The sequence below is a fragment of the Chiloscyllium punctatum genome, chromosome 2 (genome assembly GCF_047496795.1).
Source record: "Chiloscyllium punctatum isolate Juve2018m chromosome 2, sChiPun1.3, whole genome shotgun sequence".
Taxonomy (NCBI): domain Eukaryota; kingdom Metazoa; phylum Chordata; class Chondrichthyes; order Orectolobiformes; family Hemiscylliidae; genus Chiloscyllium; species Chiloscyllium punctatum.
The window spans coordinates 41,108,601-41,127,785 of NC_092740.1; the positions used below are offsets into that span (position 1 = coordinate 41,108,601).

At 42.1% G+C, this 19,185-nt stretch overlaps 1 protein-coding gene across 5 annotated transcripts in view; it reads right to left on the reverse strand.

The window, feature by feature from the left end:
• Nucleotides 1-19,185, reverse strand: part of pde8b (phosphodiesterase 8B) — a 311,487-nt gene that overhangs the window by 28,562 nt on the left and 263,740 nt on the right. For all 5 annotated transcript variants that reach the window (XM_072547546.1, XM_072547538.1, XM_072547530.1 and 2 more), the window contains 4 exons: nucleotides 13,355-13,409; nucleotides 10,517-10,568; nucleotides 6,051-6,128; nucleotides 3,538-3,611 (listed from right to left, as the gene is read on the reverse strand). In XM_072547546.1, the coding sequence (XP_072403647.1) occupies nucleotides 3,538-3,611; nucleotides 6,051-6,128; nucleotides 10,517-10,568; nucleotides 13,355-13,409 (259 nt within the window). The remainder of the gene's footprint in view (nucleotides 1-3,537; nucleotides 3,612-6,050; nucleotides 6,129-10,516; nucleotides 10,569-13,354; nucleotides 13,410-19,185) is intronic.

Sequence of the window (19,185 nt, forward strand, 5' to 3'; positions counted from 1 at the left end):
ATGGCATCTATTGTTTTTGGTCATTGGTATGCCCTTCTCATAGAGTCATAGAGATATACAATAGGAGAAACAGATCCTTTGGTCCAACTCGTCCATACTGACCAGATATCCTAACCTAGTCCTAATTTAGTACCTTTTGCCAGAACCCGGTCCATATCCCTCTAAACCCTTCCTATTCATATACCCATCCAGGTGCCTTTTAAATGTTGTAATTGTACCAGTCTCCACCACTTCCTCTGGCAGCTCATTCCATTCATGCACCATCCTCTGCCTGAAAAAGTTGCCCCTTAGGACCCTTTTATATCTTTCCCTCTCACCCTAAACCTATGTCCTCTAGTTCTGGACTCCCCCACCCTGGGAAAAGACCTTGTCTATTTATCTATATTTGCTCCTCATGATTATACAAACCCATATAAGGTCACCCCCCCCCCACCCCCCCACCAATGCTCCAGGGAAAACAGCCCCAGCCTATTCAGCCTGTCCCTGTAGCTCAAACCCTCCAATTCTGACAACATCCTTGCAAATCTTTTCTGAACCCTTCCAAGTTTCACAATATCCTTCCGATAGGAGGCAGATCAGAATTGAACACAATATTCCAAAAGTGGCCTAACTAATATTCTGTACGACTGCAACATGACCTCCCAACTCCTGTACTCAATACGCTGCCCAATAAAGGAAAGCATACCAAACGCCTTCTTCACTATCCTATCTACCTGTGATTCTACTTTCAAGGAACTATGAACCTGCACTCCAAGGTCTCTGTTCAGCAACACTCCCCAGGATCTTACTATTAAGTGTATAAGTTTTGCTCTGAGTTGCCTTTCCAAAATGTAGCACCTCACATTTATCTAAATTAAACTCCCTCTGCCACTCCTCAGCCCATTGGCCCATCTGATCAAGATCCCGTTGTACTCCGAGATAACCTTCTTCACTGTCCACTACACCTACATTCTCACATTGACATCTTAAATAACTTCGGTCTGATTTTTTGAAAATTGGGTGCCCTATTCTTGGACTAGTTTATCGATGACATGCTAAGTACAAAACACATTAAATTATTAAATGTAAGTTTACACTTAGCTCTTGTCAACATAATATTCATTTGTGCTATTTGAATGATACAATGTATGACAACGTGGTTGAGAACTTCAAAGAGATGATTATTAGAATCTATTGGCTGAAACCTACATTTTTTGATTAAATCCAAGTTGCAAGGAGGTTTTCAAAGCTTTTTCATCAAGGGTCCAAGTGAGTTTGCATCAAACGTGTCTTACTAAATGCCTACCGCATCCAATGGCATCGCTCACATTTGAATACCATCCCAATTTACCACATGCCCTTTCCGAACAACTTGCCACGAGCAGAATCTGCCCAAAGGTTGGCATTCCTTACTCCTGCACTACATTTAAAATGCTGCTGTCCACCCAGATGAACACTGGCATTACGAAGCTGCCTTGTTTATTCAAGGAGAGAATCAGAACATGACAGAGAAGGAGAAGATTGGACTATGATTCTTCAACAGGGGCCTGGAGGTTCCAGTGACCAGGGTGGTGCAAATGAGAGGAGTCTGCTTCCTGGAAGACTGGCAGAAGAGGGAGATGGTGCCTGACAGATGAGCCAAAGGGCTGAGGAGTGGAAGATGGAGTTTAATTTAAATGTGAGGTGCTGCATTTAAGAGACCTTGGAGTGCAAGTTCATAGCTCATTGAAAGTAGAGTCGCAGGTAGATAGGATAGTGAAGAAGGCATTTGGTATGTTTTCCTTTATTGGACAGAATATTGAGTACAGGAGATGGGAGGTCATGTTGTGGCTGTAAAGGACATTGGTTAGGCCACTGTTGGAATATTGCATGCAATTCTGGTCTCCTTCCTATCAGAAAGATGTTGTAAAACTTGAAAGGGTTCAGAAAAGATTTACAAGGATATTGCCAGGGTTGGAGGATTTGAGCTATAGGGAGAGGCTGAGTAGGTTGGGGCTGTTTCCCCTGGAGCGTCGGAGGCTGAGGGGTGACCTTATAGAGGTTTATAAAATCATGAGGGGCATGGTGAGGGTAAATAGACAAGGTCTTTTCCCTGGGGTGGGGGATTTCAGAACTAGAGGGCATAGGTTTAGGGTGAGAGGGGAAAGATATAAAAGAGACCTCAGGGGCAACGTTTTCATGCAGAGGATAGTGCACGTGTGGAATGAGCTGCCAGAGGAGGTGGTGGAGGCTGGTACAATTGCAACATTTAAAAGGCATCTGGATGGGTATATGAATAGGAAGGTTTGGAAGGATATGGGCCGGGTGCTGGCAGGTGGGACTAGATTGGGTTGGGATATCTGGTTGGCATGGACTGAAGGGTTTGTTTCCATGCTGTACATCTCTATGGCTCTATGACATCTGTACCCTTACCTCCTTTGAGGGGAGTCCTGGCTCTCACAGGAGAAGACTGAAACCACTTCTGCAGGGATGCAGAAACATCCAGTTCTCACCAAATGATTAAATACCTCTCTGCATACCACTGCCACCCTCCCATCAACCCCGACTAGCCCTCTCACTCGCTGCACACCATGTGGAACCACTGGCTTCAATGCCTTCTCTTTCTTTGTTTGGCAGCTTCCACAAGACTCCTGATGCACTCACAGAGGAGTGGCTGGCTGCAGAAGTACTGCCCTCCTAGACTTCTGAGGATGAAAGTACCAAGGTTTCAGGTGAAACATTGGTAAGGCTGCCTCCTTTATCTCCACATCAGCACAGATCCAGATATCTCAATGGTAACCACAGGCATCTGGTGAGCACCTCACTGTGACAACTTCACATTTGGCTGAGGAACGAATGTCCTCGGCTGCTGGCACTCGGAAGACCAGGCACCTGCTCAGCTCCAGGCAGGAGATGACCTTATTATTGTGTTAACTGTGTTAACAGATGGGATGCTGTGAGCAAGCAGCTAGGCACTAAGTTAGTAAGCACTAAGAGAGCAATCAAGTGCTTCCATCCAAAATGCACTGTGAGGGGATAACAGATAGGCCAGGATGTTTGTGTTGGGTTGGCAAATGACAGATGCAAATATGTGCAGAGGATGAATGCATTTGGCTGGTACATGAGATTCGTGCCCTGAGATGTTGTTGGCCAGTGACCAAAATGGAGGTGGTCTGGAGCAAGCAGCGAGCTGAATTCCCCAGGTACAACCTTTGGTTACCTGATGTCTCACATGTTTAGTGAGCTTGCTAAGATGGAATATTAACAGGGGACATTGCGGCTTAACAAGGTGTTTAAGAATCAATAATAATCATCGACTGGAATTTTGCTATTGGCTCACAAGAATCCTGCCCTACTGCTTCTGAAAACGATAAAAGATGGAACAAGATGATCGCAACATCAAGATGGGCCTTGTCACATTTGTTGCCCAGTTCCGCTGCCCATCTTACCATAGCCCATGTCTCTCAGACCTCTATAAGAATTGGTGTACACTGTTCAGACTTATCTGCTAAATTCTAAAGATATACAACAATCCAGCCGTATTCACAGAATAGAAATGTTACCTTTATTAAAAGTTACCTTGGTGATTGGAGCTTCAATTGTCATGGAATGAATCCTTGCCATTGAGGAATGCCGTCGATTGTACGAACTCCCTGGAGAAATGAATACCAAAGAAAGGGCTTTCAGATGTGTCACACGCTCAAGGTATTCAATGTCTGTTGCAGGCGCTTTGTGCTATAAGGTTATTTGATGATTAGAGAATTTAAATACAGAAATTAATAAAACCAATGAAATAGTACAAATCCCTCAAATAACTCAAATCTTCAATATAAATATGAGATCAGCATTCACCAACAAAACTTGTCTTCTGTGAAAATAATTTAGAACATAGAACATAGAACAATACAGCACAGAACAGGCCCTTCGGCCCACGATGTTGTGCCGAACTTCTAACCTAGATTAAGCACCCATCCATGTACCTATCCAAATGCCGCTTAAAGGTCGCCAATGATTCTGACTCTACCACTCCCACGGGCAGCGCATTCCATGCCCCCACCACTCTCTGGGTAAAGAACCCACCCCTGACATCTCCCCTATACCTTCCACCCTTCACCTTAAATTTATGTCCCCTTGTAACACTCTGTTGTACCCGGGGAAAAAGTTTCTGACTGTCTACTCTATCTATTCCTCTGATCATCTTATAAACCTCTATCAAGTCACCCCTCATCCTTCGCCGTTCCAACGAGAAAAGGCCGAGAACTCTCAACCTATCCTCGTACGACCTACTCTCCATTCCAGGCAACATCCTGGTAAATCTTCACTGCACCCTCTCCAAAGCTTCCACATCTTTCCTAAAGTGAGGCGACCAGAACTGCACACAGTACTCCAACTGTGGCCTAACCAAAGTCCTGTACAGCTGCAACATCACTTCACGACTCTTGAATTCAATCCCTCTGCTAATGAAAGATAATACTCCATGGGCCTTCTTACAAACTCTATCCACCTGAGTGGCAACCTTCAAAGATCTATGTACATAGACCCCAAGATCCCTCTGTTCCTCCACCTGACTAAGAACCTTACCATTAACCCTGTATTCCGCATTCTTATTTGTTCTTCCAAAATGGACAACCTCACACTTGGCAGGGTTGAACTCCATCTGCCACTCCTCAGCCCAGCTCTGCATCATATCTAAGTCCCTCTGCAGCCGACAACAGCCCTCCTCACTGTCCACAACTCCACCTATCTTCGTATCATCTGCAAATTTACTGACCCACCCTTCGACTCCCTCATCTAAGTCATTAATAAAAATTACAAACAGCAGAGGACCCAGAACTTAACCCTGCGGAACTCCACTTGTAACTGGGCTCCAGGCTGAATATTTACCATCTACCACCACTCTCTGCCTTCGACCAGTTAGCCAGTTTTCTATCCAATTGGCCAAATTTCCCTCTATCCCATGCCTCCTGACTTTCCGCATAAGCCTACCATGGGGAACCTTATCAAATGCCTTACTAAAATCCATGTACACTACATCCACTGCTCTACCCTCATCCACATGCGCCAAGTTTTTCATTTTATTCACTCAAGTGAAAATACAACAGCACATAATTTGCTGTAACAGGGCAAATAACTGTAGCTGTCATTAGATAGCCCTGACCTGGCAATGCATAAACTTTATACCTTGTTACAAGGCAGCTTGCTATAAATGTGACATGGAACATTGCAGTGAGGGAAACAAGACAACAATGTAGACCCTTAAACCATCAGATTGAACTGTTCAGAAATAAACAGCAGACTGAGAAGGAAATGTAAATTAGAATTCAATATCAAATTAGGAACATAAAGACAACAGAGAGAAGCTGGAAGATTACTTGGGAGTGAAATTAAAAAATGAATAATATTATACAATTGAAAAATCTCAAATAACAATTAAAATGTAAAGGAATGAGAATCCATGCTTGTTAATTTTTAGTGAATGTGTTTGGCAGTGCATAGCACCTACTATATTGTGAAAACAGTTCTTAAGCATGAAATGACAAGACATTAGATTTCTATGATAAATTTCCATCTATCCCACAAATGCACAATCTCAAATCATTCAATACATTTCAAAGACATGATCACAAAACATAGGTGCAAAAGTAAGTCATTTGACCGATCAAATCTGCTCCAGCTTACAATGAGATCATGGCAGATGTAATAATCTTTTCTTAATGTAATAATCCATTTTCTCACCTTTTCCCTATAACCCTTGATTTTGTTACTGATTTAAAATCTATATTAGCCTTGAAAATACTTAAAAGCCTAGCTTTGACGTCCTTCTGTTGTAAAGAATTTCACAAATTGATTTCTTATAAGTAATTCCTCTTCATCCCTGTCTTAAATAGACAGACACTGAAAGGCCATTTTCACAGCAGAATTACATAACTCGAACTATACTGTTTGGATGTTAGCAGGTGAGTGTGAATCTGCCCACATTTCACCTAAATTTGTTGAACTTTTCATTTATAAGTAGTGATTAGAGCCATAATTCTCATTAGCACTTTCAGAGCAAACGTAGCCCAGTAAAAATTGTAAAAATGTGTTCATACCATCACTTCTTCTTGATGTTATTGATTTGACATCAATGGAACCTTTCCGTCTATCTTTATATCTCAACGACTGTGAATCTGTGAAGTAAGAAAATTATGACAGTCATTTGGATTTTCTCTTTCAACCAATAAGCAACTGTCACAATAGATGGGTCTGTAGTGGCCCAGGATGAGCATACAGAGGACAATAGATTGGATATGAAATTTGAAGTCATTATATCAATTTACTCAGAGTGAAATGTAATATTTTTAACCTTCAAATGATTGTGCATTGTAGTTGTTTGTGTCCTTTGCTGACAACTGGAGAACTATACAACACTAAATAATAAATTATGTATTTGAAACGTATGGGATATGCTTATAATGTGTTTACAAAGTTCTCAATATTCTCGGAATCCATCTGAAATAATATTTAATTTTTGCTAATATTTGCTGCAAAATGTCTGAACTGCAAGATAGGTTAAAGCTCATTCTGCTTCACTCTTCACTTGCAATGTTCCAACTGGTTACTTTTCCCACCGAAAGGGGGCTCTCAGTTGGTTAGTCATGAATTGGATGCATCCAAGGTACTCAAATGGACCTTTACAGATCCTGATGCACTGACTCCATGTGAGTTGCCCAGGAAGTTTGAACTTATTAGATTAGATTCCCTCAGTGTGGAAACAGACCCTTCTGCCCAACAAGTCCACACTGACCCTCCAATAAGTAACTCACCCAAACCCATTCCCTTACCTCTGATGAATGCACCAAACACTATGGGCAAGTTAACATGGCCAGTTCACCCAACCTATCTTTGGATTGTGGGAGGAAACCGGAGCACCTGGAGGAAACCCAAGCAGGCACAGTGAGAATGTGCAAACTCCACACAGACAGTCGCCTGAGGCAGGAATTGAAACCAGGTCCCTGGTGCTGTGAGGCAGCAGTGCTAACCATGCCAGCCATAAATTGCCATTATGATAGGAAATTCTCTTACTACCTGGGTCACTCCAAACAAATCACCTATTCTCACTTTGAACAAGAGAGGTTAGATGGTTTTGACTTAAAAGATAATTACCCGCTAGAGAGAAAATTCTAACTCCTAGGTTACTATGCAACTGAAAGCCCTGCCCTAACTCTTGGCAACCTGAACTCTATGTCCCTTCACCCCCTGACTGCTCTAACCTGACCTGACTAGCCCCTTAATTCTCCCGTGACCCACCAATTACCCACCTGACACCCTGATGACACACCTGCCCAAAACTAACTGGACTTCACCACCCCATTACCCTGACCCCTGAAACAACCTGACCAGCACTTGACCACTGCTGCTCCTAGTCTGATCTTACCATCCACCTACCCACACGCCGATCCTCCACCCTATCATCTCACCCACTTGCACCTCAGCCACCTGCCATGGTGCCACACTACCCAGCTGAACTTGTTTCACTCACCCTAGCCGTTCAATTGTTCATCCATTCACTAACATTCACACTGGACAATTGAATTTTTCCTTATGGCAGTTAATGCTGTAAAAAGTGGGTAAGTCTGGTCTTTCCTCTTACACCACTCTGATATGCTGCATCATTGGATTTCTGCTCCCAAAGATGTTGGGATCAGAAGGCTTGGCCAGAAATGCAGAGCAACCTTGGGGTGCAGATTAGTAGGTTTGAAGCAGCAATCTGATCATGATTGTCTCTCTTGGAGGATCCAGGTAACCTTATAGGAACAGGAGTAGACCATTCAGCCTGTTCCACGTTTGGAGGGGATCATGGACTATCTGTAATTTAACTCCATACCCCTGCCTTTGCCTCATATCTCTGATATAGCTCTTGATACCAAAGCCTAACGTATTGACCTTACAGTAGTTGCTGTTTGTGAAAGGAAGTTCCAAGCTTCTACATTCTTTTGTGTCTTGAAGTGTTGCATAGTTTCACACTGAAGGTCTGTCTCTGTTTCTTACTCATGGCTTACTTGATAGAAAAGTGTTATTATTTTAACCAATCTAGCTTTTGATTGTTGTATTTAATCTGAACACGTGGGTTAAACTGATTATGTCTCTTCTCTCTGTCCGGATCAGCTGCTGAAGAATTTGTTGTCCTTGGGGTCTTTTTTCTTTAACAATCAGGTGAACACGGATGACTTCTGCAAATCAGAATATATTAGTAGGCAACATCCTGCACTTGTCCATGAATTTTAATCGATGGAAATCTTACTGCGCAACTAATTAATTTACAGTGGTGCTGGAAAAGCACAGAAAGTCAGGCAACATCCGAGGAGCAGGAAAATCGACGTTTTGGGCAAATGCCCTTCATCAGGAATGAAGGCAGGGAGCCTCTGGGGTGGAGAGATAAATGGAAGGGGGGTGGGGCTGGGGAGGAGGTAGCAAAGAGTACAGTAGTGGATGGGGGGGTGGGGCTGAAGGTGTTAGGTTGGAGAGGAGGGTGGAGTGGATAGGTGGGAAGGAAGATTGGCAGGTAGGACAGGTCATGAGGATGGTGCTGAACTGGAAGGTTGGAACTGGAGTAAGGTGGGGGAGGGGAAATGAGGAAACTGGTGAAGTCCACAATGATGCCCTGGGGTTGAAGTGGTCCGAGGCAGAAGATGAGACGTTCTTCCTCCAGGCATAGGGTGGTGAGAGAGTGGCGGTGGAGGAGGCCCAGGACCTGCATGTCCTCAGCAGAGTGGGAGGGGGAGTTGAAATGTTCGCCCATGGGACGGTGGGGTTGATTGGTGCGGGTGTCCTAGAGATTTTCTCTAAAGCTCTCTGTGAGAGGGCGTCCAGTGTCCCCAATGTAAAGGAGACTGCATCGGGAGCAACAGATACAATAAATGACATTGGTGGATGCGCAGGTGAAACTTTGATGGAAAGCTCCTTTGGGACCTTGGATGGAGGTGAGGGGGGAGGTGTGGTTGCAGGTTTTGCAATTCCTGCGGTGGCAGGGGAAGGTGCCAAGAGGGGACAGTGGGTTGTTGAGGGGGGCGTGGACCTGACCAGGTAGTCATGGAGAGAGCTGTCTTTGCGGAAAAGGGTGGGGAGGGAAATATATCCCTGGTGGTGGGGTCCATTTGGAGGTGGTGGAAATGTCGGCAGATGATTTGGTTTATGCGGAGGTTGGTAGGGTGGAAGGTGAGGACCAGGGACGATCTGTCCTTGTTACGGTGGGAGGGGTGGCGCTTGAGGGTGGAGGTGCGTGATGTGGATGAGATGTGTTGGAAGGCATCTTCAACCACGTGGGAAGGGAAATTGCTGTCTTTAAGGAAGGAGGCCATCTGTGTGTTCTGGTGGAACTGGTCCTCCTGGGAGCAGATACAGCAGAGGCGGAGGAATTGGGAATATGGGATAGCATTTTTGCAGAAGGTAACGTAGGAAGAGGTGTAATTCAGGTAGCTATGGGAGTTAGTGAGTTTGTAAAAAATGTCAGTGTCAAGTTGGTCATCATTGATGGAAATGGAGAGGTCCAGAAAGGGGAAGGAGGTGTCAGAGATGGTCCAGGTGAATTTAAGGTCAGGGTGGAATGTGTTGGTGAAGGTGGTGAACTGCTCAACCTCCTCATGGGAGCACGAGGTGGCACCGATGCAGTCATCAATGTAGCGGAGGAAGAGGTGGGGAGTGGTGCCCGTGGAACTACGGAAGATGGACTGTTCTATGTAGCCAACAAAGAGACAGACATAGCTGGGGCCCATACGTGTGCCCATGGCTACCCCTTTCATCTGGAGGAAGTGGGAGGATTCGAAGGAGAAATTGTTAAGGGTGAGGACCAGTTCAGCCAATCAAATGAGAGTGCCAGTGGAAGGGTACTGTTGGGGACATTGGGAGAGGAAGAAAAGGAGGGCTTGGAGGCCCTGATCATGGCGGATGGAGGTGTAGAGGGATTGGATGTCCAATTTTGCCGAATTAATTTTGCAGATAAGTTAACTTTGAGTAAAATATCAATCTCTTCTGGAATTCTTTCTTTGAAACCCTAAGGTTTTGCATGGGTCCTTAAATAAGGAGAATTATTCATGTTTAAATTGACAACTTCAATCAATTCAGATCAGCTCTCCAAAGTCTCACCCCTATCTGTCAGAAATCCAATGCCAGATGGAATATAGTGCTGTGTCCCCACCCTGGGGCCAAAGATTGGACCCTGCCCCCTTTCTCTACTGTAACCCTTGGGACTGGACCACACCAACTCTCCTCACCCCCAGTGGGGTCAGGGTCCAGTAGCAACTTCCTAACCCAACTAAGAAGCCAAGGCTGGTCTGACATCCAGTTGGAAAATCTATATGGCGAAACCTTGCACACAATGAAAGTATAGGACATCACCATCTGTCTCCACAACAAATTTATGAGCCCTGAAGTCAAAAAGTATGGTGCTGAAAAAGCAGGTCAGGCAGCATCGGAGGAGCAGGAGAGTCGATGTTCGGGCATAAGCCCTTCATCAGGAATCCTGAAGTGACCAGATACCAACACCAAGAAAAACAAAGAAAGGTTTGATTTGTCTCACCTGATTGAGAATTTTCTTCCATATATTTGTCTTCACTGTGCATATTGTAAATCTAATAGGTGAAACAAATGAAATAAATTAATACCACAAATATGATTGAGTTTTAAGACTTATAAACAGTGTATTATCTAAAACAAAGCTCATCCCACCTTCAGACTATTTTGATATATTCTAAGGACAAGTTAATAATTTGTTGACAATGTCTAAAATGCCAACTGTAAGACACTAAGCCAGGTTCAGGTATGAGTCGTACACCGGCAAGGAGAGAGTTACACAAATCATTAAACAAGTCATTAATGATTAAATGAAATTCCTCTGATATCAATTTTAACAGTTAAGATAGTGACTGAAGGAATTTCATTAAGTGTTCCTATCCTAGTACAGGGAGAGGCACAGCTGAGCTACTAAATTAATATTTTGTATCAGTGCCCACCAAGGAATAGGATTCAAATCTATGGCAAGTGTATGTGAAGTCCTTCATGCCCAATGTGATTTATCTTTCCAGTCCAGCTAGAAGATTCTTCAAAAAAGGAAATCAGGCAATCTGAGAAGAGACATGAAAGGATACTGGCTGGCAAAAGAATGGGAAATCCTAGGCTGATTTATATTAAGAGTAAAAGGATAACTACGAAGGAGTAGGGCCCATTAAGGACCACAGAGTAATATATATGCAGAACAGGTAGGGTTTTAAATGAATACTTTGGGTCGAGGTCCATTGGTGAGAGGGACAATGGGGTATAGGTATTAGGGAGAAGGTCTGTGAAACAGTGAAAGAAATTAGCACAGACAGAGAAGAAGTTCTGAATGTCCTGGCAGGGTAAAAAGCAGGTAAATCTCCAGGAGCGGATGAAATGTATCCCAGATTGTAGAGTGAGGCAAGACAGGAAATAGCGGGATGCTTGCAGAAATTTTCATTTCCAATCTGGCCACAGGAGAGGTACAAGAGGACAGGAGGACAGCCAATGTGGTACTGTTATTCAAGAAGGGAAAAAGAGGTAAACCAGGAAATTATAGGCCAATCTAATCTCAGTGATGGGGGAAACTATTGGAAGTAATTCTGAGGGATAAAATTAATCTGCACTTGGAGAAGCAGGGATTTATCAAGAACAAGCATCATGGTTTTGTTAAGGGAAGGTCATATCTGACCAATTTGATTGAATTTTTCAAAGAGGTGACTACAGCGTGTAAATGAGGGCAATACTTTTGATGTAGTCTACTTGGATTTTAGTCAGGCTTTTGATAAGGCCCTGCAATGACAGACTAATAGCAAAGCCAATGGGATTCAAGGAAGTTTGGCTAGTTGTACTCAGAATTGACTGAGTGGCAGGAACCAGAGGGTGATGGTTGAGGGGTGTTTTTTCAACTGGATGTCTGTGTCTAGATGATGTCATACAGGAGTCAGAGTTGAGGCCATTGATGCTTCTGCTTAAATAAATTATTTATAATTAAATATAGAAGTGTTGATCATTAAGTTCACATATCATACAACAATTGGCGGGGTGTTAAACAGTGAGGAAGATAGCTTTAAATTATAGGAGGACATAGACAGGCTGGCCAGATGGGACTGATCAGTGGCAAATTCAATTCAAGTCAATCTGAATAAATGTGAGGTGATGCACTTGGACAGGACAAACAAGGCAAGGGAATATCCAATAAACAGTAGCATCCTGGGATGTACCTGAGAAGAAGGATCAGAGGAACTTGATGTGAATATATACCAGTCCCTTAAAGCATCAGGACAGGTGGATAAGGTGGTTAAGAAGGCATTTGGGAAACCTCCCTTTATTAGCCTAGGCATAGAGTTTGAGAGCAGAGAGGTTACGCTAGAACTGTATAAAGTGTGGTTATGCCATAGCTAGAGTATTGTGAGCAGTTCTAGAATCCACATTATAGGAGGTATGTGATAACATTGGAGAAGGTGCAGAGGAAGGTCATCATGATGTTGCCTCGGCTGGAGAGTGTTAGCTATGAAGAGAGATTGGACAGATCAGGGTTGTTTTCCTTCGAGCAGTGGAGATTGAGAAGGAACATAATTAAAACATATAAAATTATGAAGGGCATAGATTGGGTAGATTAAGTGACCATTAATCAAATGTCAGCCGATATGGCGAGACAACAGCCACCGTTGCACCCAACTTTATGAGATGCCCTCACTGCCAGCCTGCACCCACAACATTTCAGTTGTGTGATCTACCCTGAATGTTCACTTTGTGTGACGAATTGGTGGAACCAAATACCATTGATAAACTTGGCGAGAGGAGAGGAGGGAATGATAATTAACAGAGAAAATTGATCAGAAGTTAAAAAAAATCTTAAGTTTTAGAAGTAGGACTCCCAATAACAGAACACCTAAATTGGCAGTAAATCTTCCTGCTAGTCCCAGGGCTCCTCTGCCAACATCCTGCAAAATTTTCACACTGCTTCAGAAATATGAACAAGGTACATTTCACAGAAATCCAATTACGTAACAAGATTCACAATGGCAGAGCTTCACAATGATTATAAGTGAGTATAATGGAGCACTGAATGGGTGAAACTCCAGTTAAGCTAATTGCTTAGAAATTGAAGAATGACTGCAGCAGCTTCAATAGGGACAGCATTAATTAGGTAAGATAAGAATGAGAGCTTAATAGTGTTTCACTATTCAAACCTCAATTAAAATTACCTAATTATAAAGAAATATATCAGCAATTTTAAATCCTGTAAAACACAGTAACATGATAACACAGCCTCATTACTATCTATGATGGCTTTCATCAGCACCATCAAAGTTCACATATAGTTCAATTGATGCCTTCAATAGAAAAGAATGAAGAAAGTAGCAACTCAAAATCTTACCTGCTTATTGTTGCCACTGCATAATTTCTTGATTGACACAAAATGCCTAATTTTCCTATTGATAGAAGGGAAAGTAATTACATTCCCAAATCTGGTGAAGCATCACTAAACATTTGATAGAGGATCAAATATGGCACTTCTTCAGTTTACTAAACACCAATGATTTAATGTATTCGTTAGTGATTTAATGAGGGAACAAACATTGGATTCCCCACCCAACCATTCGCACTGTTTAGGATTTTCATGCTTCTATTTGCTCCTCAGTTATTTTTATTGTCAGCACAACAACACAAGAAGATATTTCAACAACATTTGAGAAGTCTGTCCTGTCACAATGTAACACACTGTGCGCCATTCTACCACTAGAAACCTGATTTCACTGAAGTTGCTTCATACACAAGTTTAATGCTAGCTTTTGGGTCTGTACATTAATATTATGGGCTGTAATTTCTAAAATATATTTTCTACACACAAAACTGTGTTTATTAGAACTCTAATAGATATAACTGGAATTCTACAATTGTGCTAAGGCTGAATTTCTTGACAAAATTTGCAAAACAATTGCTAGTTTAGCTGATATTTTCTGCATTATTAACTCCCTTGCTCAGAGGATTAATGCCAAATTATTTGTTCAGTCCAAACTGTAAGGCCCATTTCTCCAGGTTTTAGATCATAAAACATCAAGCCAGACGTAGGCCACTCAGCCCATCAAGTCTGTTCTGCCATACAATGAGATCTTGGCTGATCTGATAATCTGAAAATAACAATCTAATAATCACCAGATGTACTTTCCTATCTTTTCCCCTTTTTTACACTTTTTAAAATCTCAGTCTTGTATACACCCAATGATTCGGCCTCTGCAGTAAAGAATTCCACAGACTCTCTACCCTCTGAGAGAAAAATATATCCTCATCTCTGTCTGAAATTGGTGACCCTTTACTCTGAGATTATGATCTCTGGTCCTAGACTCTCCCACAAGGGTAAATAAACTCTCTGCATCTATCCTGTCAAGTCCCCTAAAAATTCTATACGTTCCAATAACATTACTGTCAGTTCTTCTATAATGCAAGGGTTGTGTTCATGTGCAAATCTGCGTTATAGCAAATCACGATTTAGAAACAGTGCTTAAAGTGTTGGTGATGGAATTACACCTAACACGCATTTTAAAAGTTTATTCTTTAGAAACAGCATCCCCAATTCGTCAATCGTTTTACAGCAAATTTGTGTTGACAAAACGCATGTTATAGCAGAATGGTCTATCCTGCTCTTTCTTCTACACTCCGATTAGTGCAAACCCAACGTACTTGACATCTCATAAGAAAATCTCTACATAACCAGAATCAATCTGCAAACCCTCTCTCAACCATCTATCAGTGTATCTTTCCTTAACTAAGAGGCCCAAGACTGTTCACAGTGTTTCAAGTGTACTTTGATGAGTCCCTTGTATAGACCTGCCTATTTTCTGTTCTCCATTCCCATTGAAATAAAGGCAATAGTCCATTTGCCTTCCCTTTCACCCTCTGATCTTGGATGCTAACTTTCTCTTTTCATGCAGTAGGATACCCAAATTCCTCTGTGCTGCAGCTTTCTATAGTCTTTCCCAATTAAAATAATGTTAAACTCCTATTTTCTTCCTGCCAAAACGCATAATCTCACATTTTCCCACATTGTATTCCAAGTACCAACTTTGTGGCCATTCACTTGATTTGTCTATATTCCACTGCAGACTCTGAGTCATCCTCATAACCTACCTATTTTTGTGTCATCCACAAACTTGACGATAGTACCTCAAGAAATGCAACATAGCCCTCGCTCAGAAAAACAAAGCAACTTTGTGGAAGCTCCTGGGTGAAGGGGGATAATTCCTTGAGAATGCCCGTTTTCCAAGGGCAAGTACAGAACAGGATCTGGAGAAAGGAATGCCAATGATTTCAAGGCCAAAGACCAATTCCACCTCCTGAACACACCTGCCAAATGGGTGGTCAGAGATGTGCCTCTAGGATCAGGCTCATTAGCCTCACAAGAACCCATAGAATCTATGACCAGTGACACTGAATTTCCTAGGTTGACCATCATACTCATTAGTGAGTGATTGCTAATGATACCATTCTCTTCGAATAATCCAAGTCATCCAGATATATTATAAATGATTGTAGCACCAGCACTAATCCCTGGTGAAGTCACTTTACAGCACGACATGTTCAATAAATAACAAAAGAAGCACTCGATAGGCAAGAGTTCAGTAAATCAACAAATAATTAACATATCAAGTCAAAGATCTACATTGTTACCATGTATAGTCGTGAATTTTAGTAGACTACTGACAGGAGCAGACTCCATCATCCTCAAAGGTGATAATGCCTTGGCAGATAATCCAAAGAAATTCTATAGGTACATTAAGCGCAAAAGAGCAACTAGGGAGAGAAAAGGGCTCTTTCCAGATCAACGGGGTTGTCTATGTGTGGAACTACAGGAGATGGGAGAGATGCTAAATACATATTTTGTGTCAGATTTCACTGTGGAGAAAGACAGGAAGCTAAGGAACTCAGGGAAATAAATATTGATGTCTTGAAAACAGTCCACATTAAAGAAGAGGAAGTGCAGGATGTCTTAAAAAAATAAAGGTGGATAAATCTCTGAGACCTGATCAAGTGTATTCCAGGAGATTGCGGGAAGTTATGGAAAAAATTGTAGGGCCCCTAGCAGAGATATTAGTATCATTTATAGACAGGGTGAGGTGCAGGAAGACTGGAGAGTGGCTAATATTGTGCCTTTATTTTAGAAAGACTAAGGAGAAACCTGGGAATTATAGACCAGTGAGTCTGAATCAGTGGTGGGTAAGTTGTTTGAATGGATTCTGAGAGACAGATTTACATGCATTTGGAAAGGCAAGGACTGATTAGGGATAGTCAGCATGGCTTTGTGAGTGGGAAATCATGTCTCTTTTGAGTACGTAATCAAAGGTTGATGAGGCAAAGTGGTGGACATTGTCAAAGGCTTTATTAAAGTCCATGTGAACAAAGTTCCGCATAGTCGACTAGTTAGTAAATGTAGATCACACAGGATTCAGGGTGAGAGTTTGTCAATTGGATACAAACTTGGGTTGACGGTAGGAGACAGAGGGTAGTCATAATTGTTTTTTTGGGGTGGAGGCCTGTGAACAGTTGTGCTCCCCAGGAATCAGTGCTGGGTCCACTGATGTTTATCATTTATTTAAATAATACTAATGAACATTTAAGAGGCATGGTTAATAAGTTTGTGAATGACACCACTATTGGTGGTATTGTGCACAGTGCAGAAGGTTCTCTAAGATTGCAAAGAGATCTTGATCAGTTGGGCCAATGGACTGAGAAATGGCAGATGGAGTTACCTTTGGATAAATGTGAGGTATTGCATTTTAGTAAAGTGAACAAGGCAAGGATTATATAGTTAACGATAGGGGTCTGGCTAGTGTTGTTGAATAGAGAGACTTAGGGGTTCGGGTACATAGCTGTTTGAAAGTTGTGTCACAGGTAGATTGTGTGGTTAAAAGAAATTTAGTACCCTTGCCTTCATTGCTCTGACCATTGAGTATAGGATTTGGATGTCATGTTGAGGTTGTACAGGGTGCTGGTGAGGCCAGAATTGGAGTACTATGTACGGTTCTGGTCACCCTGCTATAAAAAGGATATTATTAAACTGGAGAGGATTCAGAATAGATTTACAAGAATATTGCCGAGACTGGAGGGTTTATGTTAAATGGAAAAGCTGGATAGGCTGGGACTTCTTTCACTGGAGCATGGGAGGTTGATAAACCTTATAGAGGTTTATAAAATCACAAGGGGCACAGATAATGAGAAGACCAAGGGTCTTTTCCCAAGGACGGAGGAGTTCAAATTAGAGGGCATATTTTAAAGGTGAGAGGAGAAATATTTAAAATGGTCCTGAAGGCAACTTCTTCATACAGAGGGTGGTTTGTATGTGGAATGAACTGCCAGAGGAAGTGGTAGATCTAGTTACAACATTTAGGATAGGATAGTGAAGAACGTATTTGGTATACTTTCCTTTACTGGTCAGAGCATTGAGTACAGAAGTTGGGAAGTCATGTTGCGGCTGTACAGGACATTGGTTAGGCCACTTTTAGAATATTTTGTGCAATTCTGGTCTCCCTCCTATAGGAAGGATGCTGTGAAACTTCAAAGGGTTCAGAAAAGATTTACAAGGATGTTGCCAAAGTTGGAGGGTTTGAGCTACAGGGAGAGGCTGAATAGATAGTATTCCCTGGAGTGTCAGAGGCTGAGTGATTACCTTATAGAGGTTTATAAAATCATGAGGGGCATGTTTAGGGCAAACAGACAAGGTCTTTTCCCTGGGCTGGGGAGGTCCAGAACTTGAGGACATAGGTTTAGGGTGAGAGGGGAAAGACTTAAAAGGGACTTAAGGGGCAGCTTTTTCACACAGAGAGTGGTGCGTGTGTGGAATGAGCTGCCAGAGGAAGTGGTGGAGGCTGGTACAATTACAACATTTAAAAAGCATCTGGATGGGTATATGAATAAGAAGGATTTGGAGGGATATGAGCCAAGTGCTGGCAAATGGGACTAGATTAATTTAAAACATCTGGTCTACATGGGCAAGTTGAACCAAAGAGTGTGTTTCCGTGCTGTACATTTCTATGATTCTGTAACATTTAAAAGATATTTGGACAGGTAAATGAATAGAAAAGGTTTCGAGGGATATGGGCCAAATGCAGGCAAGTGGGACTAGTTTAGGTTGGGAAACTTGGTTGGCATGGATGAGTTAGACTGAAGGGTCTGTTTCAGTGCTATAGTACTATATCTCTATGATTCTATAACCCAGAAAGTAGTACAAAAGACAGAAAACGTGCAACCATCCTCAGTCAGAAGTGTTCTTCCTTTTCCTGTCCTAGTTCTAGAAAGCTCATCTGCACTGGACATTGGAAAAAATACAGGCCCACCAATGTCTTGGCTGAAGTGCTGAAGAATTCTGCTCCAGACAGTCTTCAAAATTGTTCTATGTCTGTTTTGCCATAGACAGGTGATCCAAAAACATTCTTACAGATCAACCCAGCTACATAAACAATATGTCTTTAATTGACTGTGACACACTCAATCACTGGTATGCTCATAAGATTGGATTACTACAGTATTAAATGAAGACAAAACAGACAATTAATTATTTCAATTCTACTGTGAAAATTCGAAGTGGTGTTTAATAAAATGACCCATTTTTGTTCCTCATTATTACTTATATTCAGGCATGTAGGAGTAGTGTTCTTGTCAGTTGGAGAAGAGCAAGATTAAAGCTTATTGAAGAAAGAGATTAATATTCCATACTATTTTTATTGGATTGATAATTAACCATTGTGTGAACAAAGATGTGCAGGCTTGGCATAGTGACTTTGTAAGTTTACCAGTAATTTTATAAGTCTTTTAAAAATAGAATTCGAACATTGATAGTGAAAACTGGATCATTCTTGTGCCACTGCTCTGCACATGTCAGGAAGTAGGATATACCATAAGACAGAGGAGCAGAAATTAGGCCATTCAGCCCATTGAATCTACTCTGCCATTCAATCATTGCTGGTCAGTTTCTCATTCCCATTCTTCCACTTTCTCCCAGTAACCCTTGATCCCATTAACAATCAAGAACCTATCTACCTCAGTTTTAAATACACCCAATGACCTGGCCTTCACAGCCTTCTGTGACAATGAATTCCATAGATTCACCACTCTCTGGCTGAAGAGCTTTCTCCTTATCTCTGTTCTCAAAGGTTTTCACTTTACTCGAAGGCTGTGCCCTCAGGTCCTAGTCTATTCTACCAATGGAAACAT